Source organism: Drosophila suzukii, chromosome 2R (assembly GCF_043229965.1).
Source record: "Drosophila suzukii chromosome 2R, CBGP_Dsuzu_IsoJpt1.0, whole genome shotgun sequence".
NCBI classification, from domain to species: domain Eukaryota; kingdom Metazoa; phylum Arthropoda; class Insecta; order Diptera; family Drosophilidae; genus Drosophila; species Drosophila suzukii.
In genome coordinates, this window is record NC_092081.1 from 8,714,019 (window position 1) to 8,740,710 (window position 26,692).

A 26,692-nucleotide genomic window follows, 5' to 3' on the forward strand; every position below is an offset into this window, starting at 1 on the left:
GAACTGCTAATCTCAAACCCCCGCACAACAAGATTACACCTCGATCAAGTTTTCATATTTAATTTCAAGTGCTCTTTTCGTCGCACCACTCACGGCAGATACAATGGATAAGGAAAGCAGAACGAGAGGTCGAAAGTGTGACGACATCAGAGTTATAAATAAAATATCAAATTAAGTGTTGTGTAATACTGTTTATGTTAAATGCATAAGGGTGTTCCTGAGTATTAAATCAATGTGACTATCCTATTATTATTAAACTTGTGGCAATAGCCTTAAAAAAGAATATAAAAACAAATTATCAGCAAATAAAAACTTGTAAGCTAAAATTTAAAATTAGATAAAAATAAATGGCACAGCGATGCCCTCACAATAACTTCCAACAACACAAGTCGGTCTACTGAAATTTATTGAAAAGCATCGAAAGCTTTTCGGATTACGGGTTCTGTGGGGTGTAGGATGCAGGACGTGTTGTGGTGAAAAGCCCATATTCGACGGAAAAACCGTTAGGGATTCAAACTGCGAAACTACGGCGGCGAAGCGATATAAGATAACCAAAACCTAGACTTTGAGCAGTGCACAATTTATGTGTTTGCATTATTTGTATCCTGATTTCCAAGATTAAACTTAAAAGACTATAATGAATGTAAACCATGTATACGAGAAACGATTTATTCGAACCTAGGTCATAGGCCAACTATGAAACTATTCCCGCAGGAATATGTAGACAGCTCAAGTCCCAAAAGCCCAAAACCGTTTCAGAGTGCTCGCATCCAGTGGATTACTATTACGATTACCAATTACAAATTATACAATTACAATGCATGCATACGATTATGGCATACTTGTAATAGACTTTCTTGTATCGTTTAAGCTTAGAAACAAAAAACGAAAAACAATTACTATGTATGTAAGTATGCGAATTATTATATAGTAAACTAAATTAAAAACTGAACGTGATTTGCATACCAAAAGCATGGAGGTCTAATAAAAACTAGTTCATCAAGTGGCACGGACTGCGTGCTCCGATGAAGTGGTTAATTGATTTCAGATAGCTGTCGACAAAAAATGTTGTTAACTAACTGAAATACTAGTGGTGGGTCTGAGTCTAACGACATGAAAAGCAACAAACGAAACTTTGTAAAACGAAACTGTGCAAAACTAAACTTTGATCTGAAAAAGAATCAATACACTGAGTTCGACTGACCTCCGAAAGTATCTTCTTTTCAAAAACGAAGCTTGGAATCTATATTGGCTATATAACTATCTATCTACTTTTAAAAAATATTGGATCAGACTTCTGCGTTCCATACTTGAGCATAGCTAAGGAGCATTTAGATAATTTTATTTTATAAAGACAAATTCGATTTGGACTACGTTGTTAATTGAAAATTTAAGCCAAGCCCAGAAGTTCGAATATTTGCATATATATATGTATGTATGCTTGTTGCTCACAAACAGAATAAATACGGATATATTTAATATTTTCGTTGTCCCTTCTTGATTGTATCTATTACATAACTATATTACATGATTGTCAACGACCTAGTGTGGGGCTTGCATATTTTTTCATAACTCAAGAATGGTCCAACGAGTGTCCACTTGCCACAATTCGTCCCCCTTTGCCCTCTGACCCCTGCTTCCAAAACCCCTTGCAGATGCAATTACAATAATTGAATGGGATTGGAACGACACACAGATGCTCAAATGTCAAACAAGTTTAAGCTGAAAATTGGCAAAATTGATAAAACTTTGACAGTGCGCACATACACACGCCCACGTTGATAAGAGCCTGGTTTACGAGAGTGTGTGGCCTGGGGGCAGTACGATTTCCATTGGCCGTGACTCCCCGTCTGATTGGGGTCAAAAAAGGGCAGGACTGTAGTTCGAATTCGACCCGACTGCATGCATGGGCATATAAATTTTATAATGCTCCCTGACATTTGACATGCACATTGTCACGACAATTGGCCCGTGGAGCCTGCAGCACCCGTAACCAGAACCGAAGTCCGGACTCCGGAGCCGGGAATCCAAACCTAAACCCACAACGGAGCCTGCAGCCGGGCAGGCAGCTTAATCACACTGATGGCACTTTTATGCTATCTGTTCGGCTATGTATATTCGGGGCAAAAGCACACATAAACAATTTAATAAAATAGGATAGGCACTGGGAAAACTGCATCATCATATTCCCCATAGGGATATGCAAAATAAAAGTTCATAAACAGTTTAAACGAACTATATGATATAACAGACTTTTGTAAACTAATTTAAATAGAAAACCTTGTAAAGTATAACTTAACATTCTAAATCTATTTCCATTACAATCCTATAATGATCCCATGAGAACAAGTACCAAATTAAAATATATCACTTAAATAGAAAATGCTTCAACCTATAAAGATGTCTTTCGTAATTGAACTAAAATAAAAAACGTGCTGAAAGATATCTAAATATATTTTATCCAATTCCATTTCGTTACTATAATAGATAGGTACCATGAGAAAAAAATTTTAGTTGAATTAAAATGCAAAACGTGGTGAAATATAGCAAAATATCCTTAAACCATATCCATTTTATTACTATAATAAATAGGTAACATGTGAAAATCTTCTGATATTACAATAAATAGAATACTTAAAGATACCTGTGCAGTAAAAATTTCGGTAATTGAATTGAAAAACAAAACGTAGTGAAAGACAGGTAAACATCCTCAAACCATTTCCATTTTATTTCAATTGTGAGTAGATTTCAAGTTCCAATACGATCTTCTGTTTTCCCACTGTGTACTCCGTTCAAACGACAATTTTATATTCTGATGTGGAAGGTGGAGAGGAAGTCGGGGGCCCGGAGTATAACGTGCTCGAACTCCAAAATTGATAACTTGCCATCACCATCGACGTCGGCCTCCTCGATTACCTTGTCGGCAATCTGCTGGTGCTCCTCCGGACTCAGCTCGTTCTTGGTCATTGTTGTCAGGCAGGACATGAGGTCGGCGTGCCCGATGAAGCCGTCCTGGTCGAAATCTGCAGAAGTTATGCCAGACATAAGAACACACAAGTGCTGGGGGTATGTGGGTGGTTATACTATATATATAGGATGGAGACGGCTGGCTTACAGAACTTGACATTTTCTTGCACAAAAGTCAAGTGATGTGTGCCAAACTGAGTTTGCCTAGCAGCGTCCTTCTGCCGCACAGGTAATCGCCTGCTGCACGTTGCAATTTGTGTCAATCTAATAATGCACATTGAAATAAAGTGTAGCCGCCCCTCCAGCGCTCGACTTTCGAAACTAGTTTAGCAAAAATTCCAGTTGCACTCGACCTGAGAGATACTTTGCGTCCCATTGATTGTGGACTTTGGCCCATTAATTTCGAGTGCCAACTGCACAATCAATTTGCACGCAAACTTTTGCCCCACATTTATGGTGGCATTTTTCGAGATTCTAATTTAAATTTCAATTAAAATGCTTATTAGAATTTATGGCTGTCCTTGAACTTTGGTCCTGCAGCCGGGAGCATAACAACAATAGTAGCCTGGAACGGCGCCACAAATTGCCGAGCCGCGAGTGCGAGTCCCCACGATTTGTATGCCACGTTTGGCGGCCAGGGACATATTCCGCATGCTCCTCTGGCCCCCTTTTTCCCCGTTCCCCGCCCCTGTAAAGGCCAAATGCAAAGAGGGCCAGCACACACACTCACGCAACGAGGCCAACAACGCCAAAGACAATAAACACGGGCTGCGGAAATGCATAAACAAAGCCTCAAAATGCTGGCCAGCAGCTGGAGCTGCAAATGAAGATGGAGTTGCAAGCTGGTCTTTTCCATATCTAGTGGTGGCACCCAGAAAGGCCAGAAAAAATGATTTCCAAAACTATTTAACACCTTAAAAAGTTTTTAAAGTTTTTATAAAATTTGGTTGTATGTTTAAAAAATTAACTACTCAATTTTTCAGCAACGAACGCATCTATTTAACTATCTCATACTCTTTTAATACACACAACAAAATTGTATTGGTTAAATTGACCGTTATGAATAAGCATGTAACTATACAAAATAGTTTACTACTATTAAAAATAGTAACATGATACATTTTTGTTACTTTGGTTCCTATTTAATAGTATGACTACTATAAAACAGTAACGTGTTTCCATTTCGTTGTTGTGAAAGTAATTACTTCATCGTTTTTTTTGAGAATTCAATGTACAATTAACTACTATATTGAATATTGCTTTATTTGACCAAAAGGGTTTTTTTGAGTGATCTAGTGAGTGATCATGACAATTGCAGCTACCTAAAACATATCATGTAATCTTTTGGGAAACACTTTTACTTAAATGTATTAAGAAAGCCCACCATTTCCATTGGTTTTCGGTATACTAAGATATTGTAATTTCCCACCACTAGCCACAAGAACTGAAAGAAGGAGTAACCGGAACTTACCATAAATTTTGAAAGCGTAGAAAACTTTAATGTCCCTCGGCGCCTGCTCGCTGAAAACGGAGAGGGCGTCCAGAAAGTCCTCAAAGGATAAATTGCCCAGGCCATCGCGTGAGAAGGCCTCGCCTGTAAAAAAGGAAAATTGCTATAGTCTGTTCGAGGGACGGCCCTTGGCTTTGGTTTGCTTTGGTTATGCAGCCATTGGTCTTTTGTTACGCACAAATTCGCCGGCGAAAGGGATTCTCACGCAACTCGGGCATCTTCTCAATGCACTCGCAGGGAACCTTAACACTCGAGGCCTGACCTTCCGTCATTTGGCGGGGTACCAAGTCCGGGCGCAATTCCCGAAATCGTTTATGAACGCTGTAACGTATAGAAAAACATTCGTGGATATAGTCCTTATCCGGGGACCGAAGTTGGGAATACCCTTGACGTTGCTCAAAACAAGACTTAAAACTCAAACTACTTATAAAAGAAAATATATCTTTCCTTCAGTAACTAAATAACACATTTTGAACCACAAAAAGCATATATCATGTTATATGAGTTAAGAATTTGATATCACTCTTATAGAAGATACACCTTTCCTTTTGTTATATATAACAGATAGGTATACCTAATATATACATAATTTGAACCAAGATAAGTTAGTAACAAGATATAGCAGTTACTGTATTAATATCATTCTTATAGGGGTTATACCTTTTTCTTAATTATACGAAACGTTTGACCGATTAAATGATAATATCAAGGTATATGAGAAATGATTGATACCATACTTGTAGGTATACCTCCCTGTTCCATGATTATATGTATCATTTTAAACAACTTTAACCTCTAACGATCTTTCGGCTGAATGGATAGAAAGCCTAGAAGGCTTTAGAACGCTGATCAATAGTGTGGATACCGTCCAAAGGGGGTAATCTCCTTTGAAAGGGTATAGAAAGTGATGTGATAGCGGGGTGAAAGGGCCCAGAGATGAAGGGCTTTGTGTTTTCGAGAGTCTGTCGTGTGGGTACTTTCTTCTGCCACCCGCTTTTTGTTGCCGCCGAGGGGCAAACAATGGGATGCTGCGAACAATGGCAGCAGGCGGTGTTCTGCGGCTTTGTCTGCCGCCATATGAAATGGAATAGTTTTGGCTTATTAGGGGAATACAAATGGCCTACCGCAGGATCTCCTTGCGCGTGAAGAACGTGCAATCCTTTCCGATTTGCGGAGCAGCAGCAATGGCAATACATGAAAGTGAATTAGCTTTGGGGTCGTTTTAACTGATTGATTGCTCACCTGGTAGTCATCCAGTTCCTGTTCCGTAAATGTCACAACTTTGTTGCCCATCGTTTCAGGCCAGTCCTTTCGGTTCCCTTCGCTTCGTTTCGGTTTGGTTTGGTTTGGTTGGTTTTGGCTTGGTTTTTTCGCGTTGCTGCCGGCCAAACTGGTTAGTCCCAAGCGTGAATGGCAACTGACACTGTAGCCGACTGTGGGCCAACTCCCAGCGCCATAACTTTGCATAGCTCCACGGTTCCGTCGCTCCGGACACATCCTGCGGCGCCTGGCCAACGTATGGCGGCCGCATTCGCATGGAAATTAATAAAGGAGTGTTCAGGACCGCCAATTCCACTCCCACACCCTAGTCCTAGTCCCCCATCTGCCCCATAACTATACCCTCGCATCGTAGCTTTCGCAGGACATCGCCGTGTATCCTGCGGTTTATTCGCCCCTGCTGCCTTTTTCGCTGTCAAGCTGCGGCAAAAAACGCTTTTAGAGGTGCGGCCCAACAAAGTAACTAGAAAAATATGGAAAAACTGAGCATAGCTTTGAGGATCTGCCGAATAAAAGGTACCTCATATTCAAAATGGTAATTAGTTCGTCACCTTAATAAGATCTTATCTGACCTTTTTACACAGCTTATTGTTTCGAATAATATCAGTTTTTTTTATCATCTTGAGTTTCTTTTACATTAATGTATACAATTCATTTATTGAAATGTTCTGTTTTTAACAATCTAAACCACTTAAGGTATTTTATCGTATCCTGATATCTTAGTCCAAATATTCCCTTCAAAGACTAACATTTAATACCCAAAATCTGGATTCCCCACTTATTAAGTTAAAATCTCAGCAGACATCAGTTAAACCTCGGATTAGCTTCGCTTCCGGCCAATTAAGCAGATTTAAACCAGCAACATGGCAGAGTCTTAGCCAGAATGTCTGACACTTTGAGCGCTTGATAGCCCAACCATTCGGCTTCTTGTAACTAGTTACAAGGACTCACACGAATTCAACATACCCTTGTGCTACTTAACAAACGCGTATAAAAACAGCTCAAAAAGCTGCAGCTCAAAAAAAAGAGCAACTAAATTCATATTGAGGATGAAAGTGTAGCACAGTTTTGTGAGCTCCGCAGTCGATGCGTGCGGCTTTTAGTTGGGTATAAAGTTTATTAATTAATTTAATGCTCGACGGCACTTTTCAATTTCACGTGTCTGCGCCATGAATTTATGAAAGTGACTGTCGGGCTTGGGATCCAAATCGAGGACACACAGTTTGGTTAGAAAGTGATGACCCAGCAGGGAGACGCACCAGGGCTGCAGTGCTGCTATTGCATCGCTGGAAAAGATTGGGAATTCGATTAGCAGGATGGAGCAGGCCAGGGGTGGCGGCATTGTGTGGATAATACTTACCTCTGGCCAGCCGGGCAATCGGTTTCGCATTTGATTTCGATTTCCTGAAACGTCAACATAATCGAGCAGTCCAGGGCGGTGGCTCCTACCATATAAGCCTGCTCCTCATCCGGCTCGAATTCCACCTCATTTCTCTCCTCGGCGGAGGCCAGCAGTCCCCGGAGCGAGTTGTAAGTGGGCTGGGAGTGGTCCGAGTAGCCGGATTGCCACATGAAGTCGAAGTGGCGCTGCAATGGCCAAGAAATGTTACTCCGACTGCACAAAGCCACTTGGCCGCCATCCATTGCCCATTTAGCCGCCTCTTCGAATAAACTTGCAACTCCCTGCCCACCTGAGCAGCTCGAGAAAAAACAACGAAGGAAGTTCCACTCTGTGGAGTTGAATACTAAATACTTTTGCTAACAGATGTGTATAAGATGTTTTATCAAATAACAACAGCTTTTCTAGTTAGTTTTAAAAGCAGACAGGCTATTAAATCAATTTGTATACACAAAAACATTGTATCGGTAAAATTAATCAATACAATACTATTAACTATTGTTTCTTTGGTTACTATTTTTTACTTCTTACTATTAAACTATTGCAAAGCTTATATTTCTTTGTATTTCGTTGTTGCTAGAGTAACTATTTCGTTGGTTAAACTTACAACTTTAATAGGTTGGGCATTATAAATAATAAATAAATAAATAAATAAATAATAAATAGCTAAATTTGCTTTTTAAATATTGTAAAGTTTTTGTGACCAGCACACTAATTTATAAGTCAAACTTATAGTGAGAAAAGGCAAATGTATAAATGTGTAAATGTGCTTTAAAGAAAAGTTTGCAAAAGAGCAGTTCACAGAGTCTTTCTAAGAACTAATATAGCTAATAGGGTTGGCCAAGCCAACTGGTCCACAAAATGGCAATATGCCCCGCTAGGGTATAAAAAACCAACTCGAACTATCTGCAATTGCCAAGGTTCTCCGGGGAAAAGCAGGAAAAATAAACAAATCCAGCCGGACAGAGGTCTACTTTCTGGGAAGTGGTTTGATTGGCTCGCTTACCTTTACCTGCAATTGCAAATTCAAAATTTTTTGCAACACACAATTTTTTGGTAAGCGAAATATTTCCGCTTTGTTGATTTGTGCTTGAGTTTGAGTTTCACTTTGATTCGAAGGCTCATTCTGATTCTGATTCCGATTTCGGCTTTCGCTCTGATTCTCATTGCGACTCGTACCAGGAGCCGCCTGTATTTCCGGTTCCGCTTTTGTTTTTGTTTCCGTTCGAGTTGCCATTGCCGTTGCCGATGCTGTTGCCAACACGGTGCCGGACAGTTGGCTTCTCGACGTGGCTGCTGCGAACGTTGTTGTTTCCATTCTGGCCACTTTTGTGTACCTTTGGGTCGTGGCTGTTGCAGCAGCTGCTCTTGTCCTCGGCGCGGATTGACCGGCAGTGACAACAGAGGCGGCTGCCCCGCCCCGAAACGGCAGGACAACATTAGCGGCGCCAATTCCAGCAGCTCCTGCTTTTGTCTCCGTTGCCGCAATTGAAACGCGACTCTGATTCAGCTGCTCCGGCTCCTGCTCCTGCTTCTGGCTCTGATTGGGGCTCTCTGCCCGGTTGGATTCAGGGTCCTGCACGGGGAAAAAATAGAAAAAGTGTAAACTTTCTATTGCCATGTCAATGATTTTATGTTTCTTATGCTAAGACAAATAAAGATAATTTTCTTTCAAGGAAAAAACTTCAAACAAAAATATTTTTACAGGTTTTTTATTACATTTCGATTTTTAGTATTCTCTGAACAAATGAACATTCTTTTTTCAAATATGTATGCAGTTTTCCATAAAATTATTTATTGTTTGTTGGAATAAATATTCTGAATTTAAAAAGATTTTAAAATGTTTCGACTTTCAGATAACCATTCACAACTTAAGGTAAAACCTTTTGAAACATGTTACGATTTAAGTGATTAATATTAGATTTGTATGCTATGTTTATGATATGACTAAAAAACAGGTAATACAACAAAATTTAAAGATTTTAGAATGAATTGAAAAAGGGCTTAAAAATATTATATTTCTAGTTTTAGTAAAGAAATGCATTGCTAGTTTTTAACAGAGTATTCAAGGACATTGGGTACAAAATTGGTTGGGTATAACTTCTGAATTTAAGAAGTTATCTAAACTGATTGATTCATGGACTTTGTGTTCAAAATTGGTTGGGTCTAATTTCCGAATTTGAGATGTTTTCTAAAATGTTGGAGTATTTAAAGTACATATATAAAATATCCTTCTACAAATTGTGTAATTTAATTGATTATAAACAGTTAAAGGAAATAGTCTCTTACAATATAAATACTAAACCTAAGTCAAAATTATACCTATTATTTCAGTGTATCTCACCTTGTATTCCCTGAGCAGGCAGGCCACCAGCAAATGTTTTATAAGCACCATAATTTCACTGGAGAATTTCAGAGATTTTATGGCCATGGCGGTGCGATGGCGATGGCGATGGCGTTGGCATTGGTTGAATTTTGTTTGTTAGCGTTTTCAATGCGCATTCCCATTTCGTGTGGTCGTTGTCGGCGTTGTCAACGTGGTGCCAAAAGGTGTTGAAGCGACACAGCCACGGAAAAACATGGCCAACGGGGTGGAGATGGAGGTGGGTGTGGGTTGTTTCAGAGGTTGAGAAAAAGTTGAAAACCAGGTGGATCGGGTATCGGGAATCGGGACAGAGAGAGGATGCAGCCGGGAAAATGGCCATGTTGGCATTTGGCACTCGAGAATTTGTGTTTGGCTGTTGCTTCTTGCATTATTTATTGAATATTTGCGTGTGGCCAAATTGTCGAGAATTTTCCTTCCTCTGCTCATGAAAATTTATGCCGGAGAAGGAAAGACTCGAGGAGAAAGTAATTATACGAACTGTTCGGACTGAAATGTCATAAAGTGAGTTGCCATGGAAATAAATGGAATAAATTCTATAGGACTTAAAACCTAAATTCTTTAGTATCCAACCAAGCTCTTAAATCTCTCTCTGTCCATCATCAAAATCGTAGAGAATTTTCATCCCAAGCGATACATTTTTATTTCATTTTTTATACAGTATTTATTTAAAAGCAACTCTGACTTACCCGGGAAAGACACGCGAGTGCAATTCATCGAAGGAAATCGAATTCGCGTGATCGCCATAAATTAAATTGCCGTTCTGAAATACACGTAAATTATTTTGCGGGCAGGCGAGAAGTGCATCCAAGGCATCGAGCATACGACCGGGTGCACTAAAAGCAGAGAAAAGAACCAGTGAAAATACATCAGCGGACATGTTTCTTGTACAGTGTAGGTGATAATTGTAAGGCATACATAAATTGGAGAAAAAATGTCATATCAATTGGCATAGAAAGTAAGGCAGAATCCTAACAAAATGTAAAAAAAAAGTAAAACATAAGATGAACCATAATTAAAAATGTATAGTTACTGTTTAGAGAATGAAAATAAGTTATCATACATATCATAATTTAAATGAATGCAACATTTATAGATTATTATTTCATAATATGATCTTAGATTTAAAAGGTATATCGGTCGATTGTGTACAATTTATCATAGTTCCGAAATAAATACTTTTATTTTAAAGGGTATATATGCAGATATGTATATTGAAGAACGAAGAGGAATGACGTTTACTAATATGTATAGAGAAAAAATTCATTTTTTCATAGTTCTGAGATATGCATATAAAAAGTCCAGTTTCGTCACGTGCTGTACTTATGAATATTACTATTAAAACTGATGTATATGCATATGGGGTATACGGAAGATGCTGGCACCCGAAACAAAGGCCAAAGAATTGGCAACAATTTTCGACCGGCCATAAAAAGTGGGGACCGGGTGAAGAGTGAAGGGAGGATGCGGAGCAGGCGGTAAACCGGAATGAAAGCGCAAGCAAATTGAATTTTGTGCACGGATGCACGCTTGACTTGAAACAGCGGGCCGCAAATAAACGAATGAGTGGGGCCAGGACTGGAACTCTAGGACTGGGATTGCAATTGAAGTGGACCCAGAGCAGTCCCTAGCATTTTAGCCTTACAATAAAGCAAAAGTAAGAGAATACAGCAAAAAAAAGATCCGACACTAAAGCAAAAGGAGTGGCAAACAGTAACCGAAAGTGTTGGAATTATGAAGCACGACAAGACACGCAAATGGAGCAGATTGAAATTTATGACTCGATGTTCGTGCCAGAGGAGCGGCCTCCGGCTCCGGTTCCCTGTTCATTGTACGGACACTAGTCGGTGTACAGTGCATAGTGCACGGTGCACGGTGTCCCGGGTTCGATGACATACCCGGAGAATAGATCCAGCGGACAGTAGTGGCCCAAACGTTTGATTTTCCCATTGTGCAGCTGTCGAAGGGAGTGAATGTGAGTGTGAATCAAGAAAAAAAACCCAAATGACCTTCGTTATCGCCCCACTCACTCACCTTCAGCAGCTGCATGCTGCAAAAGCGACACCAGCACTTGTCCCGGGGTGAAGGTTCCCGCTCCTCCTGATTGCGGGGCTCCTCCTTTGGCTTTGTCTCTGCTCCTGCCGGCATTAAATCAAATAAATCGTTGACATCACTTGCCAACTGGAGCCAGCCTTGTTTGGGTTTTATTTCGATGGCATATGTATCGCCCAGACGACGGACATGGCTCCTCTTCCCAGTCCTCGTTCCTGCTGCTGCTCCTCCTCCGTCTCCAGTTTCATCTCCTGTTTTGCCCTTTGCCTGCAAAATTATATCGTTTCGCTTATTTGCTCTTGCACCTTCTTGCTCCCCGGATTCCCTGGATTCCCCGATTCCCATCCCCCCCAACACGATCCCGGGGAAATGGAGTAAAAGGAAGGTGCCGGCATGTCCTGCCATGAAATATTATGCCTGCCGTGTACCGCGAACTTTTGCCCCGGCGTTGATGCCATTTTGACTTGAAAATGCAGCGACGAGCGCAGCAGGAAAAACAGAAACCATCATGAATAAAGCTACCATGGTTTCGCATGGTTTGGGATCGGGGTCCTTGGACAGGTTATCGCTGCTCCTGCTCCTGCTCGTGCTCCTGCTCCTCCTCCTGTTGCCGTTGTTGTTGCTGCTGTGACATAAAACAAAAGTTGTTGCGCTGATTGTATGATGAGTTATGGTGCCCACGGCCGGCACGGCATGGGCGGAGTCCTCCATTCGCGCTTCCCAACTTGAAATTGAAAATTAACATTTAAAGCCGCAATTAAATGGTTTTTTCTTCCAACGCTTACCTTTTTTGCCCATTTTTTCGCCCGCAATGGAACACACAATATGGCGTTAGTTATGGCCACGTTGTATATCCATCCATACATATGTGTGTACCACTTTCTATGTACTCGTTTTCTGCCCCTGCTCCACGGGTTGTTTGTTTCCTTTGCCGGCAATTTTATTTCGGTCAATGCTTTGGCACCAAAGCCATAAATTCAATATGTACCCACCGAGCACGGCGAACAAATAGCCAAAAAATTGCAAAAAAAAATTTGAAGAGGGAATACGGCGGCCGGCAAATGATCGAACCGCGCAGTACCCTGAAGTCCTTTAAGGAGTGGGATTCCCCCATCACGTGTGCCTCCAACTAGCTAAGCTACCCCATGGCTGTCCGATTTTCTGGGTGGTGGGGAAGATGGGGCATATAATAAAAGTTGCAGCTATGGCGGCACTTTCAAAGCAATTTCGGCATCTTTTATAACCACACAAGTCCAAACCGAAACGAAACGAATAGAAATGGCCACTGGATGTGGGATGTCGGTTTTTAGGATGGGGCAAGGTTGCAAGTAACACCAACAAAGTGTTTACACTGTTGCCCACTTTAATTCAAAACAAAGAACCGTTGATTTATGGGCCTTGGCCAGGGTTTAGCTCCGAATTTGGATGTGGGTAGATGGCACGGCACAAAGGCAAACTAAACCGCAGCAGGAGCAGAAACGGCGGCAGCTTTAGCTAACGTGTCCAGCACATATGGCCAAAAATGCCAATATTGTCCTTGTTCAAAATACACAATTTATTTGGACAGCAACAACATGACTCCGGCCAAAATAGCAGCCTCAGCGTTTGGTTTCCAGGAGCAGGGAGCTGGGAGCTGGTAGATGGAAGCTGGAGCAGCTGATGGCGACCAACTCACCTGTAAATTGGCAAGTAAAACATCGAACGTGGCAGGCAATTGGGTCACATCTGGCAGCAGCAGGCCGAATGGCCCCACAAATTCCTTATCCAGACGCGAAACTGCAACGGTTTGGAAAAAAAAAACAGACGAAATGAAAAGCGGGAAAGTCGGGGAAAATACATAGGATATAGTAGGGGAATGAATGTAAAGTGCAAGCGCCAGCATCCGGCGATTATTGATATATAGATACCGCCAGCGGTGGGTTAGACGGCGAAGGTGAATGATAAATCGCTGGCCAGTTCTGCAGCTCCACAGCCTGTTGCTGGCTGCCGGGCATAAACCCGATTTTGATATATGGCCACGACTTTGGCGTCCGCCACTAATCAGTCCCATGTGGACGGGCTGGTGCGCTCGGAACTGCAACTGAAAAAGCAACTGAAACTGAAAACTGGAAACTGAAACTGGAGCAAAGGATCTTCTCCATCGTAAACGTCAGTGAAAGGGACTGGCCTGGGACGTGGGTCGTCGGTTGTGGAAGGGAGCACTAAAACGCTCGTTTATGATTGATTGCAGTGGCTCTAAAAGGCTTTGGATGGCGCCCAGGACAAAAGAGGGGAAGAAGGACTCGTCGGTGGCGGTTGCAGGTTGCAATGGCCAAAAGGGAGGCACTGCAGCAAAAGCTGATCAAATACAAAATTCGCTACCACAACGGGCCAACACCAAAATATGTATTACAGTGGATATCCGCTTGAATAGCGGAGGAAAATCGTTATACGTGAATAGTTTTCCAGTTTAGCAAATTCTTACTAAAGCTGCACATAAAAAACAGGGCGATTTAAAATAATGGGAGCCTAAAATGGTAGGTTTAAGGTATCATTTATCGGAACACATGGGAATTATTATGGACTTGCCTAAAACAAACGTATACAAGTAAACTTTTTGGAATAAAATTCATTCTTTGGTAGTACTAGTCAAAATAAAGAGCTCCTGACTATATTATATATAATAGAACATAAATACACTTCCATTAAGCATAAGATTATAAAGTTTTTACCACATGAAGACAGTTACTTTCGCACAGTGCACTTACCCGGTCTTTGGTCGCGTATGTGCTCGTTTATCCAGAATCTATCGTCTTCCTTTGGTATGGCAACAATATCCGCTCCGCAGACAAACTCATTTCCTAATAGACGGCGCATTATCCCGATATAAGCCATAAAATCCGGCATTGTCAAGTCGCCAGCTGGAGATTGAGATGGAGGTGGAGTTGGAGATGGAGGCGATGGTCCAGCAGCAGCAGCACGGGGCAACATAAGAGAAATGTGGATAAATGAAATAAACACATTTGATGCAATGGCCAAAAGATGCACAGAGATAGAGAGATTCCCAAAAGGGCAAAGGGCAACGGGAAAAGGAAGTGGGCGGTGGTTGATGGTGGGTCAAAATCCAGCCAAGCGGGCAATAACCAAAGCACAATACTCAAATTGGCTGGGAGCTGGGTGATGGGCGATGGAGCAGCAGCTTGTCTGGGTGTTTGGAGTTGCACGCAACCATTTCCTGTCCAACAAAAAAGAGGAGGAAAATATAAGGCAGCCCTGCTAACAATAACAGGCTGGTTCTAACACTCGGAAAAAGTATAGATTACTTGTGTTTCAAACTCTTTTTGAAGCGATAAGTTGTGATAGACTTTGGGCTAGCACCAGAATATTGTTTTACAATTTTACCAGATATTTTAGAAGGTTTATGGCCGATACATGACTTGATTTTTAAAGTTGCAATAATGAAGATTTATTCTTAAGCAACTAATATTGATATTACTGACATTTATCTATATTATCACGGTTATCCCTATTTTAACGAATCAAGGAAATCAACAAATTACAAAACTCATCAGTTTTCTAATGCACTATAAAGGCTATACAATTTTCCATACTCTATGGGTGATTCCTAAAACGCAAGTCCTATTTTTCGGCGTGTAGATACAAACCTTTTTCAGCCCAGGCATCGGCGGATGAGTCGCGTTGCCCTTCCGGCTGGGCAACCTCATCCTCCGGCTCATGCTGCTTCGCCTGCCGCAGTCTGCTGGATATCATTTTTGGCAAACGTAAAACTTTTTTAAATTGCGGCAAGGCGAGCACCAAATTTGCATTACCCTCCGCCCGATAGATCAACTCAATTTGGCGCAGTTCCATCGCCGCGGGCAGATCCAGCAGGGCGTGCAGATTCTTGGCCGTCCGATGTGGCTGTAACTGGGGCTTTAGCTTTAGTTTTTGCCCGATTCCGATGCCGATTCGGGCTCCCGGGGAGTGGGTCTCTCGTACAGCTGTCATGGCTTGTGCGCGGGTGTTTTTGGTTCGTTGCCGTTGTCAAAATGCAACTGGCGCCCTCAGAAATCGAGAAAGCGCCTCTCTCTGACCTCTGACCCCTTCTCGGTCTGCGGCGCGCCAGTGTTGATGATTGCCGATTGTGGCTTGTTGTGGTCGAGTCCTGCGGCTTGACTATTGTTATTGTTTCTGTGGCTGCGAGTCCTTGCTCTTTGCTATTTGTCCTGTCGTGGGCGCATTTATGTACATTTATTGACCGGCGATAAGATGCAGCAGCCAGGAAGTCGTCGCCGGCTCAAAAGTCAGGTCGCCAGGCGCTGATATAAGAGGTAAGTGTATTATAAATACTTTGAAAACACAAATTCAGCAATTTATGAATATTATTTAAATATTTTAGTAAGTAATATTTAGTAAGACAATAAGCTATATATTAAGGAAAATTGGACGGTTTCTATTTACAAACGATTTTTAGATTTAAGGAAACATAGGAGTTTAGCCATCCCCTAAAATAAAGTTGAGGAAAAACAATCCATATACATAAGTACAATAGAAATATTACGCAGGATGACTAAATGAATCAGCAAGACCAATATAATGAGAAATAATAATAATGTTGTAGAGGTCCAAAATCAGCTATCTTTAATTTATGATTTAACTTTATTGACCTTTCCCATACTAAATAACTACTTATGGTAAAAATACATACATATATGAAATATTTAAATATTGATTCTTCTTGCAGATACTCAATCTTTTATAGATTTAGCCTTACCTGGAGGATCGAGATCTTTTCAATCAAATTTCCTTTTATTTCTAAAAACTTTGTGGCATCATGTGCATTTCGTTAAGGAATGTTATCAATATATACTGAAAGAATCAATTCCTTAATCTCGATTTCCATGGCTTGAGTCCAAAGGATCCTATAAAGGATTTGGTTACCCCCTACCCAGACTTTGCCTTTGAAGCTGGGTTTATTTATGTTTTTGGCCTGCGTTACAGAAAAACAGTTTGCATTTTGATTTCACAAGTTGCTAAATACAAGACACACCTTTAATTATATTTAATTTCCCTAATATTTACTTAATAATAGGAAATGCCGCCTTTTTAAACTGAAATATATTTTTGTTTTGCTCAAACAGCTGATCAGCTGAGATCATTTCCAGTGTGTGCACACCAGGAAAGGAAAAGTGGCTAACTCCCCCGAATTCTAGTATTTTCTGTCAATGTGACCCTTCTAGCCAAAGTGCCCGCACTTTTTCAAATTTCATAAAACAATGATTAAACAATTATCTTTTTCACATAATTTTTATTTTTTATTTTTAATTCTGCTGTTTTATTTTAGTTTTTGCGTATATACTGAGAGCGATCGGTTTGAATCAGTGTGTGTCCGCCAGCATTGATGACTTGGGTTCCTATAGAAAAAGATCTGATAAGTGACAATTCTGTGATAAGATTGTTGTTTTGTAACTTACCAGCTTCTGCCGTCGCCAAAGCAGCGATTAGGGCAAAGACAAAGCCGCAGATCTTCAGACAGTTCATGTTTACAGAGTGAATTCAAGTTCTACTTTGATTGCCGATCTGAGGGAGCGCCGCTTATATAGCTCGATCCGATGCAGTGAGCGTTACTTCCAGTTGGCGGCTTGGAAATCAGGAATTTCCAATGCGCATCGGAATCCCCCAGGGTCACAATCGGGAATTGAGCGCGATCTGAACTGATAATGCGCGTGTAGCTGATATGCGAGAATAATAATAATCACTCCCTCCATGAGAATAATATATAGGTTCTAAGGTGTAAATTGACATCGATTTGGAACGATTGTGTATTTGTCGTTCTTCATATATCATATCAAATGTGCATATTATTTATACACAAAATATATTTATTTATATACAAATATATACTTTCGTTCATTATAAACATTTATTTATATATATTATTTAAATATTCGAGATATTTAAATTGTTCATTTAAAACATTTATTTCACTATTATTTTGATTAAAATATACAAATATGTATTAATTTAATATAAAATAAAATATCAAGAGCATTATTATAAAAACTGCAATAAATATAAAAAAAATATTTTTTTATTGCTTTTATAAAATAATTTTATGCTCACTACATTATGTAAGCCGAATATTTAAAAAATTTTAATGTTAAAAATGTTTGTTCTATACTTTTATAAATAAAAAAAAATTAGTTATTTAATAAACTATTATGCTTTAATACTAAATTCAGTGTGATTGTAGAAATACTGTACGAGAATTCTAGCTTAATAATTATAGATTCTTAAAAATTCAGAAAATGGGGGAATACCTTAGGAGTAGACAAAGCATATTTGTATAAATTTATAGAAACTGACCTATCACAACGATACAAAATCGTTCACATTATCGTGATTTAAATGAAAGCGTGTTAAATATTGGGAAAATCATGTTCAGAATTATTTTTGTTTCCCATTGTTTTAGTAATTAAGTTTTATGGTACCAAGAATTTATAAATAAAAACAATTAACTACCTTTTTCAAGAGAAACTCCGCATAAGGGGCATGGTTGTAAACAGACTAAACTGGATTGCATATTGCGCTGTTGGCGCGCAGTTCCAGTTATTCTAATAGTCGTTCGTCTACGTGTGCACATATTCGAATGTCAATAACCAGCATTGATTGAATTGCGTAGAAACCCAGACAGGTTCTCGCTTCACATGAACCGCACTGCATCAACAACAAGCGAATCTCAGATTGACGAGGTAAGAGATTAAGCCGATCTTTTAACCTGTGCAATCCCCCAGGTTGGAATTGCCCCGATCGCTGACTGATTGTTCCGCTATAAAAGAGCTCCCGATCCACAGTGGGGGCATCAGTATCTCAGTACTACCACGGTAATATACAACCAACAAACCACCAAAATCAACATGAAGTTCTTCCAAGCCGCTGCCGTTCTCCTGGCCATGTTCGCTGCCCTCGCCAATGCTGAGCCCGTTCCCCAACGTAAGTGTTACAGTACAAAATTTAAAGTATAATATGGCAATAAAATATTAAATAATATTACAGCCGGAACCGTGCTCATCCAGACCGACAACACCCAGTACATCCGCACCGGTTAGGACTGGAGAAAGACTTTGACTATGTGCTTACCCATTTGGATTTTTAAATAAAAAATTAAAATTTACGAATCTGGTTTTCATTACTTGGTAAAAAAATGGTATTTTGTAATTTTTCGAACTTTCAAAAAGACTCTTATTAGATTGTAGATGATAAAGGTTTTGAATGAGCATATTAAGAGGGCACTGGACTTCATAGTCTGTAAAGAAAAAACCATATTCAGAAGTCTGCAATTGTACAAAACGAAAAATTGCATATTTAATAAAATTTGAAGAGTCTGCAATAAAAAACAAAACGCAATCCTTTAACCTGTGCAATCTTCAAGGCAGAAATTATTAAGATTATACCCTGATGAAGGATCAGTACACCAAAATCTAAAAAAATGAAATGCATAAATTTTTGGTGATTAACTAAACCAAACCAATCCAGATGAAGTCAATAAAAAAATAGTAATGTAATATTCATGTAAATAATATAATATTAGAGCATTAATAATTAAATCAGAAAGGAAGTATTAATGTCCTTTATTTAATATTTTTAATTTGATGCTCACATTTTAAAATTGGTATAGATTTAACATTATTTGTAATTATTTTAAACTAAAAAATTGATCAAATTTGTCGCCAAAACGAAAGCATCTGACTAAAACTATAGCACCTTCAGCAAGGGTATGAAAACAGGTGGTTGTTCATACGTCATTGCTCCGGTTTTCGTTAACAGAAACACAAGTTAGTGATCTGTTAATTAATCAGTCGACACGTGCGAATTAATGGTAATTATCGAAAACAAACAATATAAAATCTACAATTGATTGTTTATATTTTCTAATAAACTCTGGGACTTGTACTTTTTTATTTATTTGTTTTTGAAATGTTTTGTTGATTGATAGCAAATCAATGCCTGTCTTCAATTCGCACTCATCGCTTCAGTCTAGACCTTTGCATCTAGTATACATAGGTACAACTTGTTATTCGCATCTAAATGGAAATTGTTTGGAGCTTGTTTTAATTGTTTTACTTGCATACTGCTGACGGCTAAGCGGCAGAGATGTGTTGTTCGGGTTAGATTTGCCATTTGGACTGTAACTGTGGCCACTCAAAAACAACAGTCCATATTTATATGTATATATGCTAACGAAACTGGTCGCAACTTGAAACAATTTCCCAAGCGAAAACTATTTGGTTGTCCTGTTTTAGCCTCAGTTTCAGTTTTCAGTTGCCAGTTTTAGCTACCGAGCCGCTCCTTTTGCTGGGCCCATTGTTTTACTTTGTGCCACGCCCCCGGCAACGCCTATATTTGGTTCGTTACATCAACAATTATTTTAAACTTTCGCCGCAAATATTTCCTTCGCTGGTTTTACGCCTGAAATAAATCGTAATAGGAGTTGCAAGTTCAAAATGTCTGCCGGTGGAATAAATATATATATTTTCTTAGCCGCCTGGACCTCTGGGCTCCTCTGGGCATCGAGCTAATCCTTTTGAAATTCGTGCGAAGGAATTCTGTAGCCAGGAACAATTTGCGCCGCGTTTGAAGTAGCCAACTATTCTGCCCCCCAGTCGACTCCTTTTGCGGTGGATGTGGGTGATGCTGGGCAAGTCAATAAGCGAATGCCCGGCTTCCTTCCTTCCTGCCAGCAGATCCTGGATCCCTATCCCCGAATCCGGAATTCAGCAATTCGCTTTTGGGGGAAAACGTTCAGGTTCAGACTGCCCGGCTCCCCCCTATTCAACGCGATTTTCAGCGCAACTTTTAGCCAATCAGTATTCGATTCCCCTTTTGCTGGCCAGCGGGCGTTTATTGAAAATTAATTTCGACAATTTTCGCAACTGTTTTAGCATTTGCAGCTGCGAGGCATTTTCTCTGATTTTTTCCTGACTTTTCCCTCTGCCCAGAACGAAATGAACAAATTCCCCAGGTCACTCCCTGGTGCCTGGCCAGCATTTTGCTCTTTGCACTTTGGCTATCTGCCTGGTTGCACCTGCAGACATTTGGTCAAATAGGCAAATAGTTGGCCAGGATCCGGAGTCAAAGGCTGGAGGACTGACTGACTGCTCATGGGGTGCGAATCACGAACTGAAATGCCCAACTGCTCCTCGAGGACTCGGACTTACCACATTTCCAGGCACGTCGCATGGCTTTAGCCCTACAGTTACAAACTTTGAAAGGTAGTGAATTTGGAATCAGGGATCTTATTTCAAACACGTCGTCATAGTTCACTTTTATCGTCAGTCTCCGTGACGGTTTTTAGATTTTCTCATAATGATGCAAAAATAACCATATTTCCTTATGCTAAATTTGTAGGGGACCTTGGTAATGGCACTTACTGGTAACAAATCAGGTGAAAATTCTTAATTCGTTTAAGGAATTTTTTAAATGAACTAAAGTTTTAGGTATTGTGCGATATAAAAGAATAAAATATTAATTATTATATTATTCATAAGAAAATATATATATATTCCTTTATAATCTTGTTTATATATTAAAGTACAACTGGCGACTGCCCAGCGGCTGTTCCTGTCGCGAGTTAGTCGAGTTCCTTCTGCCATCCCTACGATAGAGTGCTCCAAAGTGGGCCAACTGACGCGAACTGACATGGGAGATCTCCGAGTTGATGATCCAGATGGTGGGCAGTATCACATCTCCATTGTCGTAGGTGCCGTGATAGGTGTAATGACCTCCGGCAAAATGTCGAAGCAGAGACCCCAATTCGAAGGGAGGCAGTTCAATCGAAGATCCTGGGTGCAGGATCGACATGAGGTTATCGCAGATCCCCTGGAGTGATTCGTTCTTGACGCGGCTCACGGCGAATAGATAGGACAAGGTGAGGTACTCAAAGGCTCCTTTTTCCTGAGGACTTCGATGCAGAGCCTGCATCTCCAGACAGAACTGATGCTTGCCAATTGAGTGCTCCGATTGGAAAGTGCCCCACTTGAAGATGGCCTCTACAAAATGGTATTTACCGGTCAAGTCAGCTCCACTCAGGTAAGGCAGAAAGTTGAGGGGAGTGTAAATACGCAGGATCACGGTACTTCCATTATTCTCCAGAACAGTCGCCATCGGTAGATCCTCGTAATGCTTCCAAATTAGAGGCAGCTTCAACTGCTTTATGGTCACCCGATTCTCTGCAATGTTAATCGGCGAGGGCTGGCGATCTAGCTTTGCTTTCAACTTCCTGTTGGCCATCGCATTAACCACATCCCGGAGGATAGTTCTCCCCGAATGGATGTTCAGGATAAATGCCACGGCCATAATGCAGCTGACCAGCATCATAATTACACGCGAATCCTCGGCCAATTTCATAACCAGGCCGAAACAGTTGATAAACTTCCACCAAAAGTGGTCAATCATTGGGAAGAACATGACGCAACGGGTGGGATAGAGCAGGTTCTAAATGATAGATGAGAGTTAATTGAAAATGCCAATCAAGAAATTGAAATTGTTATATCTGGGCACAAGGTGTGGTTAGTGCTCTGAGGTCAATATTCACCAGCAATGTTCAAAATTAATCCTTTACCAACAACAAAATGGGGGGATCAAAATAGTTACATTTATGTCATTATTATTGCAGACAATGAAGTATTTGCACACCATGGGCAAATTAAGCTTGTGTAATAACGAAATTATTATACCCTTGCACATACCTTACACTATCAATATCAAATTTAAATGTTATAATATTTATATGGCAAAGGCTTAATAAAAAATCCAGTTTTTGCTTATAAATCGTTTAATTAATATTAATAAATTTATGTAAATGTCATTTACAGGATTAAAGCCCGCATTTAAAAATACAAAGTCAAATGCAGAAAAATCTAGGAAAAAGCTCAAACAGTTTTTATAAAAGATGCCAAGTTAATTGAAAATGCCTCTTCCTTTCAAGCTTCCGCTTCCTCTGAGGTGAAGCACAAACCTTATCCTGTACTTGAAGTACGAAGGCTAGTACTATATGTATATCGGAAATCAGCTGGTATGCCTTTGATGCAATGCTTAGTTTACCCTTTCAATTAGCCGGCTCATTGAATGGCCTGGTAATCAACTAATTACTCAACAGGCTGGAATTCGAATCTGGCCAGTACCCGTCACTTTGAGAGATGAATATTGAGCAGGAGGATAATCTAATCAAAATTTCGAGTGTACGGCCAGTCAGGTGCAGTGCTCTTGCAGGATATTTAGGATGCTGAGGATGCTGAGGATCCCCAAGAGATGCCTGCCACTCGAAGGGGGGTCGAATTATTAATTTGCATTGGGCTAGGTCAGTTACACTTCTGCGGAGCACATTTACGAGCATGTGCGTCCAAGTTTTGTTGCTCCGAAGTGAGCCATTTAGGGCACATGAAATGGTGACCCCCACAGGCCATGAATGTGGGATTCCTTTGTTTGGTCCACGATGCCACGCTGCACTGGAAGCGCTGAGCCATAAAGCAGATAGGCCGGGACAAGGACGGCGGACACACAACCATGTCGGTTTATGGGGCTTTGTGCCAGGACCAGGACCAGGAGCAGGGTAACTCGAATAAATACCTAGCAAACACAGGACTCGTGGGCGAGGGACGTCCTGCATCCAGGACTGCCAAAGTTCTCGGCGCGTGCTTCATAAAATAGTCATAATGCATGTTTTTATGAAATATGAAGTGGCCAAAAAGTTGCTGCCCCAGCAAAAACCCAATGAAAACCGAACTCGAAACCCGAGACCAAACCCGAAACCTCAGCACCTCTGGGCGACTGTCTACGTTGGCCTATTTGGTGCATAAGCCAAAACCGAAATGTAAATATTTTGCCATGTAATTATTTGTATACAGGACTCGAATCCTTCGTACCGCTCTCCATTTTATGTGTGTTTGTGTGTGTGTTTATGCAGAGTCTTAAATGTATTAGTAAGGCCATTAAAAGTTGCCAAGTCTCGAAGGAGGGCAAACCGAAGGAGTGAAATTGCATTGGGATTTTGGTCTTGGCTTTGGCATCCATAAAATAAGCATCTATTGCCAGCGGCATTGTTCGCCGGAAGGATTTAAGGGTTTCGACTGTTTAAAAATGCCTGACAGGTTGTTCTTCATAAAGCTGTATAAAGAGATTTAAATTCTGGCAAGGATAGAAACTACCAAAAAACGATGTATATAAGAAAGGGGTTATCCTGACTAATTTCTAAAAATAATATATATTTTTAAAGAAATAAGTCAGTGTTCTTTAAAGGTTCCAGATCCTTTTTCAATAGAGATTTAAATTCCGACAAGGACAGATTCTACCAAAAAACGCTTAAAATGGTTTTCGTGCCTAATTTCTAAAAATAATATATTTTTTAAGCCAAAAAATCAGTATTCTTTTAAGGTTCCAGATCCTTTTTGCCATAGAGATTTAAATTACGGCAAGGACAGATTCTGACAAAAAACGCTTAATATATGAAAGGGATTTTCGTGACTAATTTCTTAAAATGAAATACATTTTTAACCATAAGAGAGTATTCTCTGAAAGGTTCCCAATGTTTTTTACCTTACAAACAACGGGAATTAAATAAAAAATAACTATAGTTATCCTTAAATTGATGTTCGCACACCCATTTTAGTATGTCCTTTATGGCAGCTTTTCTGGTGCGGGCTAAAATGTCGCATTTTCGTTTGTTGTGGTTATAGGTAAAGTTGTTTACAAAAGGGGGCAGGATATGTTCTCTATAAAGAGTGCTGGCTATGGCCACCGACCTTTGCGATTGACAGGCTCATGGGTTTATGCTCAGCTGAAACGGTTTTACGGTTTTTACGGTGAGCTGTGGCTACTGTCAATATTAACTGCTGGCCAGTAATTAAATTGAGACCATGGCAGGCACACAAAAACAGTCGGAAATTATTGCCTCATGGTGCAGCTTTCGTTTATGTGCCACCCATTTTCACTCTGCGGGGAATGTGGAAGGGGGCCTGCTGTTCAGTTTGGACTGGCGATAACTTTTGACTCGGCAATACACAAATATCGCTGCAACGAGGTGAGCTGACATAAGTAGCAGCATAATAACGAATTTATTGTGCCACTTATTTTCACTCTCCGGGGTAAAAATATGTATATTGGGACAACTTTTATCGCTGCCGAAACGAAACTTTCCCGGTGGAAAGCAGAGTTCGACTTGGCGAGTGCCAGGAAGTTGGTAACTTACTTTCTTTCCGCTCTCAACGCTCCTCGAACAGAATTAGCAAATCAATGCGATATGGTGGAATTCGGTGTTTTTTGCCAGGTGTTTCGACTTTGCTGCACGAAAAATAATCAAAGTTTTAATTCGATAGAAAATTCCAGGCTACTGTGATTATTTTTTTTCCTGTCGTACACTTTGACAATTTGAAAGAGAAGTTAGACCTGCCGTTTTTTGTCAGGTAGAGTTAATTAAAACAAAGTTTTTGTTTTTAATACATTTATACTAAAGAGAAAACAACTAAAACAAATTTTAAATAAATAAATTTAATGAGTAAATAAATAAAGTGAACGTGCAAAATATAAATGGTAAATATTTGGCCACACATTTGCTAATACTGTTAAAAAACTTAGTGTTGAGAAAGCACACTAGCTTCTGAATAAGAATTAGGGCACACTTTTACGGAAATTCAAATTTTGGCAAAAAACACATCAAAGAAAACAAAGTTCAAGTTTTCTTTGAAGTACACCTAATGGGCTTTTGTCCTTGGTCTTTGATTAAGATTTTTTCTAATTCCGCTTCCAGGGAAATTGTCTTTGCATCGAGGCTGCCAAGGTACCAAATGCTATCCAATTTCAGCTGCAAAGAGTTATTAATTCCGAATTCCGCTACCAATTTCCATCGCAGCCCCTGCCCCTCCCAATGAAATTGCTTGTTTACTTGGAATTATGCAAATTTCAGCGCAATCACAGAAGTGACGAGGCCAAATGACAAATACACCCCCATACCATTCCATACCATACCATACCATCCCATCCCGATTTTCGTGTCCTGGCCAGTTGCATTTCACATCTAAGTCCGTCGCTGTAACGAAAATCCCCTTAAGTGCTTGCTTTGGTTGGTTGGAAATTGAAAAGAAATTATTATAACTTGTATTTGCATTTCGCTGGCTGGACTTTATCGGATGAGATGAGTTCCTCGACCGCCCCGGGCCCATTGGAAGCTGAAAGTTTTCGGGTTTTTTGGGCAACAAAAGTCAAGGCATCGGACCAAAGCGGGAAATGTATGCAATGTACGTGCAGTTCAGAGCGGAATTTATTCCCCTCCCGCTGCCCTTCGGTTGATAACTGCCATGGATCTCGTCTTCGTCCTTTCACAGGACTTGTTATTAAAAAACTTTCGCCGAGTGCGTCGCATGTTTGGTTCTACTACTACTCGCTTATTTTCCATCTTATTTTCCCTGCTCGCCGGCGAAAGTTGAAGTTCAAAATTAAAAGGATTAGCAAAGGGCGAAGGAACACAGGGGTATCAGGGCTAAAAACAACTTTGTAGTCTATTTAATGCTAAGGTTATTTTTTCGGCACGCAAATTTTTTTTGGGTAGGAAGCAAAGTTTTTTGATTGCAAACTTTCGATGTGATTGCAGCGCATTTTTTCTTTCGAAATGAAGAGGGTACGCGAACTGCAACTTATTGAAGGGACCAACCCAAGCAATTTTTTGCACCTTAAGTGGATCGGGGATTGTTCTGCCGGCTGCCAAATGAAATCTAATTCAATTTCTAATAATACCCCAAGGAGGGTGGGACATAACTTTGAAAGGACTTGCTTTTGTGTTGCTAGAAAGTTTTCACTCTCCTTACTGCCATATGTGTGTGTGTGTGTGTTTTTGTTCGGGTCGGATTTTGAAATTGAAAAGCAAAACTTGGCCTGCAGTTGAGCCAATGGAAACTGCATTTGTATACAATGCATTCGAGCTGTCCAAAGTTCAGGGTCCTTCCGAGATCCTGTGATTCCATGTGTTCCTGCGTGGGTGTGTGTGTCGCATCAAGCTGTCAACACTTTGCCTTTGACTCGAGCTCCGGGTTCGAATCGAGCACTTCCTCTTCGGCTCCCCCGGCCTTTTGTT

At 40.3% G+C, this 26,692-nt stretch overlaps 5 protein-coding genes across 8 annotated transcripts; 1 reads left to right on the plus strand and 4 right to left on the minus strand.

Annotated features, from left to right (window-relative positions):
- Positions 1-2,628: 2,628 nt before the first annotated feature.
- Positions 2,629-6,305, minus strand: Cib2 (Calcium and integrin binding family member 2). Of its 2 annotated transcripts, XM_017072814.4 has the most exons (5): positions 5,720-6,305; positions 5,602-5,636; positions 4,656-4,798; positions 4,439-4,561; positions 2,629-3,023 (listed from the first exon to the last, which is right to left on the minus strand). In XM_017072814.4, exons 1-5 carry the CDS (start codon positions 5,972-5,974, stop codon positions 2,806-2,808), a joined length of 774 nt encoding a protein of 257 aa, XP_016928303.4. In that variant the 5' UTR covers positions 5,975-6,305; the 3' UTR covers positions 2,629-2,805. The 2 variants fall into 2 exon arrangements, with proteins under 2 accessions (XP_016928303.4, XP_016928304.1); XM_017072815.4 differs by lacking the exon at positions 5,602-5,636 and having other exon boundaries at positions 2,630-3,023; positions 5,720-6,302.
- A 139-nt stretch (positions 6,306-6,444) lies between these two features.
- Ipk1 (Inositol phosphate kinase 1) lies at positions 6,445-16,729 on the minus strand. Of its 3 annotated transcripts, XM_017075106.4 has the most exons (12): positions 16,619-16,729; positions 16,343-16,558; positions 15,234-15,887; positions 14,337-14,489; positions 13,265-13,365; positions 11,572-11,856; positions 11,436-11,494; positions 10,227-10,373; positions 9,499-9,556; positions 8,161-8,730; positions 7,116-7,342; positions 6,445-7,041 (listed from the first exon to the last, which is right to left on the minus strand). In XM_017075106.4, exons 3-12 carry the CDS (start codon positions 15,574-15,576, stop codon positions 6,879-6,881), a joined length of 2,106 nt encoding a protein of 701 aa, XP_016930595.3. In that variant the 5' UTR covers positions 15,577-15,887; positions 16,343-16,558; positions 16,619-16,729; the 3' UTR covers positions 6,445-6,878. The 3 variants fall into 3 exon arrangements, 2 of the variants coding, with proteins under 2 accessions (XP_016930595.3, XP_065719393.2); XM_065863321.2 differs by lacking the exons at positions 16,343-16,558; positions 16,619-16,729 and adding an exon at positions 16,030-16,114; XR_011603770.1 differs by lacking the exons at positions 6,445-7,041; positions 7,116-7,342 and having other exon boundaries at positions 8,640-8,730; positions 9,499-10,026.
- A 127-nt stretch (positions 16,730-16,856) lies between these two features.
- On the minus strand, positions 16,857-17,289 carry Dso2 (Daisho2). The gene is made up of 2 exons (XM_017075111.4): positions 17,043-17,289; positions 16,857-16,982 (listed from the first exon to the last, which is right to left on the minus strand). Exons 1-2 carry the CDS (start codon positions 17,107-17,109, stop codon positions 16,909-16,911), a joined length of 141 nt encoding a protein of 46 aa, XP_016930600.1. The 5' UTR covers positions 17,110-17,289; the 3' UTR covers positions 16,857-16,908.
- A 1,111-nt stretch (positions 17,290-18,400) lies between these two features.
- Positions 18,401-18,742, plus strand: Dso1 (Daisho1). The gene is made up of 2 exons (XM_017072578.4): positions 18,401-18,561; positions 18,625-18,742. Exons 1-2 carry the CDS (start codon positions 18,486-18,488, stop codon positions 18,675-18,677), a joined length of 129 nt encoding a protein of 42 aa, XP_016928067.1. The 5' UTR covers positions 18,401-18,485; the 3' UTR covers positions 18,678-18,742.
- A 2,398-nt stretch (positions 18,743-21,140) lies between these two features.
- CAH14 (Carbonic anhydrase 14) lies at positions 21,141-25,002 on the minus strand. The gene is made up of 2 exons (XM_017072729.4): positions 24,815-25,002; positions 21,141-22,062 (listed from the first exon to the last, which is right to left on the minus strand). The coding sequence occupies exon 2, from the start codon at positions 22,033-22,035 to the stop codon at positions 21,148-21,150; it is 888 nt and encodes a 295-aa protein (XP_016928218.3). The 5' UTR covers positions 22,036-22,062; positions 24,815-25,002; the 3' UTR covers positions 21,141-21,147.
- Positions 25,003-26,692: the final 1,690 nt, after the last annotated feature.

What these genes read in the sequence shown, in the direction of transcription:
- Cib2 (XM_017072814.4), bottom strand. Translation starts at nt 5,974, where the DNA reads ATGTGTCCGGAGCGACGGAACCGTGGAGCTATGCAAAGTTATGGCGCT. An exon ending in ACGCGCAAGGAGATCCTGCG is followed by an intron (nt 4,799 to 5,601) that starts GTAGGCCATTTG and finishes TATACGTTACAG; the next exon opens with CGTTCATAAACGATTTCGGG. An exon ending in TCCCTTTCGCCGGCGAATTT is followed by an intron (nt 4,562 to 4,655) that starts GTGCGTAACAAA and finishes CCTTTTTTACAG; the next exon opens with GCGAGGCCTTCTCACGCGAT.
- Ipk1 (XM_017075106.4), bottom strand. Translation starts at nt 15,576, where the DNA reads ATGACAGCTGTACGAGAGACCCACTCCCCGGGAGCCCGAATCGGCATC. An exon ending in CATACGCGACCAAAGACCGG is followed by an intron (nt 13,366 to 14,336) that starts GTAAGTGCACTG and finishes AAACCGTTGCAG; the next exon opens with TTTCGCGTCTGGATAAGGAA. An exon ending in GCAGCATGCAGCTGCTGAAG is followed by an intron (nt 11,495 to 11,571) that starts GTGAGTGAGTGG and finishes TCCCTTCGACAG; the next exon opens with CTGCACAATGGGAAAATCAA.
- Dso2 (XM_017075111.4), bottom strand. Translation starts at nt 17,109, where the DNA reads ATGAACTGTCTGAAGATCTGCGGCTTTGTCTTTGCCCTAATCGCTGCT. An exon ending in TTTGGCGACGGCAGAAGCTG is followed by an intron (nt 16,983 to 17,042) that starts GTAAGTTACAAA and finishes CTTTTTCTATAG; the next exon opens with GAACCCAAGTCATCAATGCT.
- Dso1 (XM_017072578.4), top strand. Translation starts at nt 18,486, where the DNA reads ATGAAGTTCTTCCAAGCCGCTGCCGTTCTCCTGGCCATGTTCGCTGCC. An exon ending in TGCTGAGCCCGTTCCCCAAC is followed by an intron (nt 18,562 to 18,624) that starts GTAAGTGTTACA and finishes ATAATATTACAG; the next exon opens with CCGGAACCGTGCTCATCCAG.
- CAH14 (XM_017072729.4), bottom strand. Translation starts at nt 22,035, where the DNA reads ATGTTCTTCCCAATGATTGACCACTTTTGGTGGAAGTTTATCAACTGT.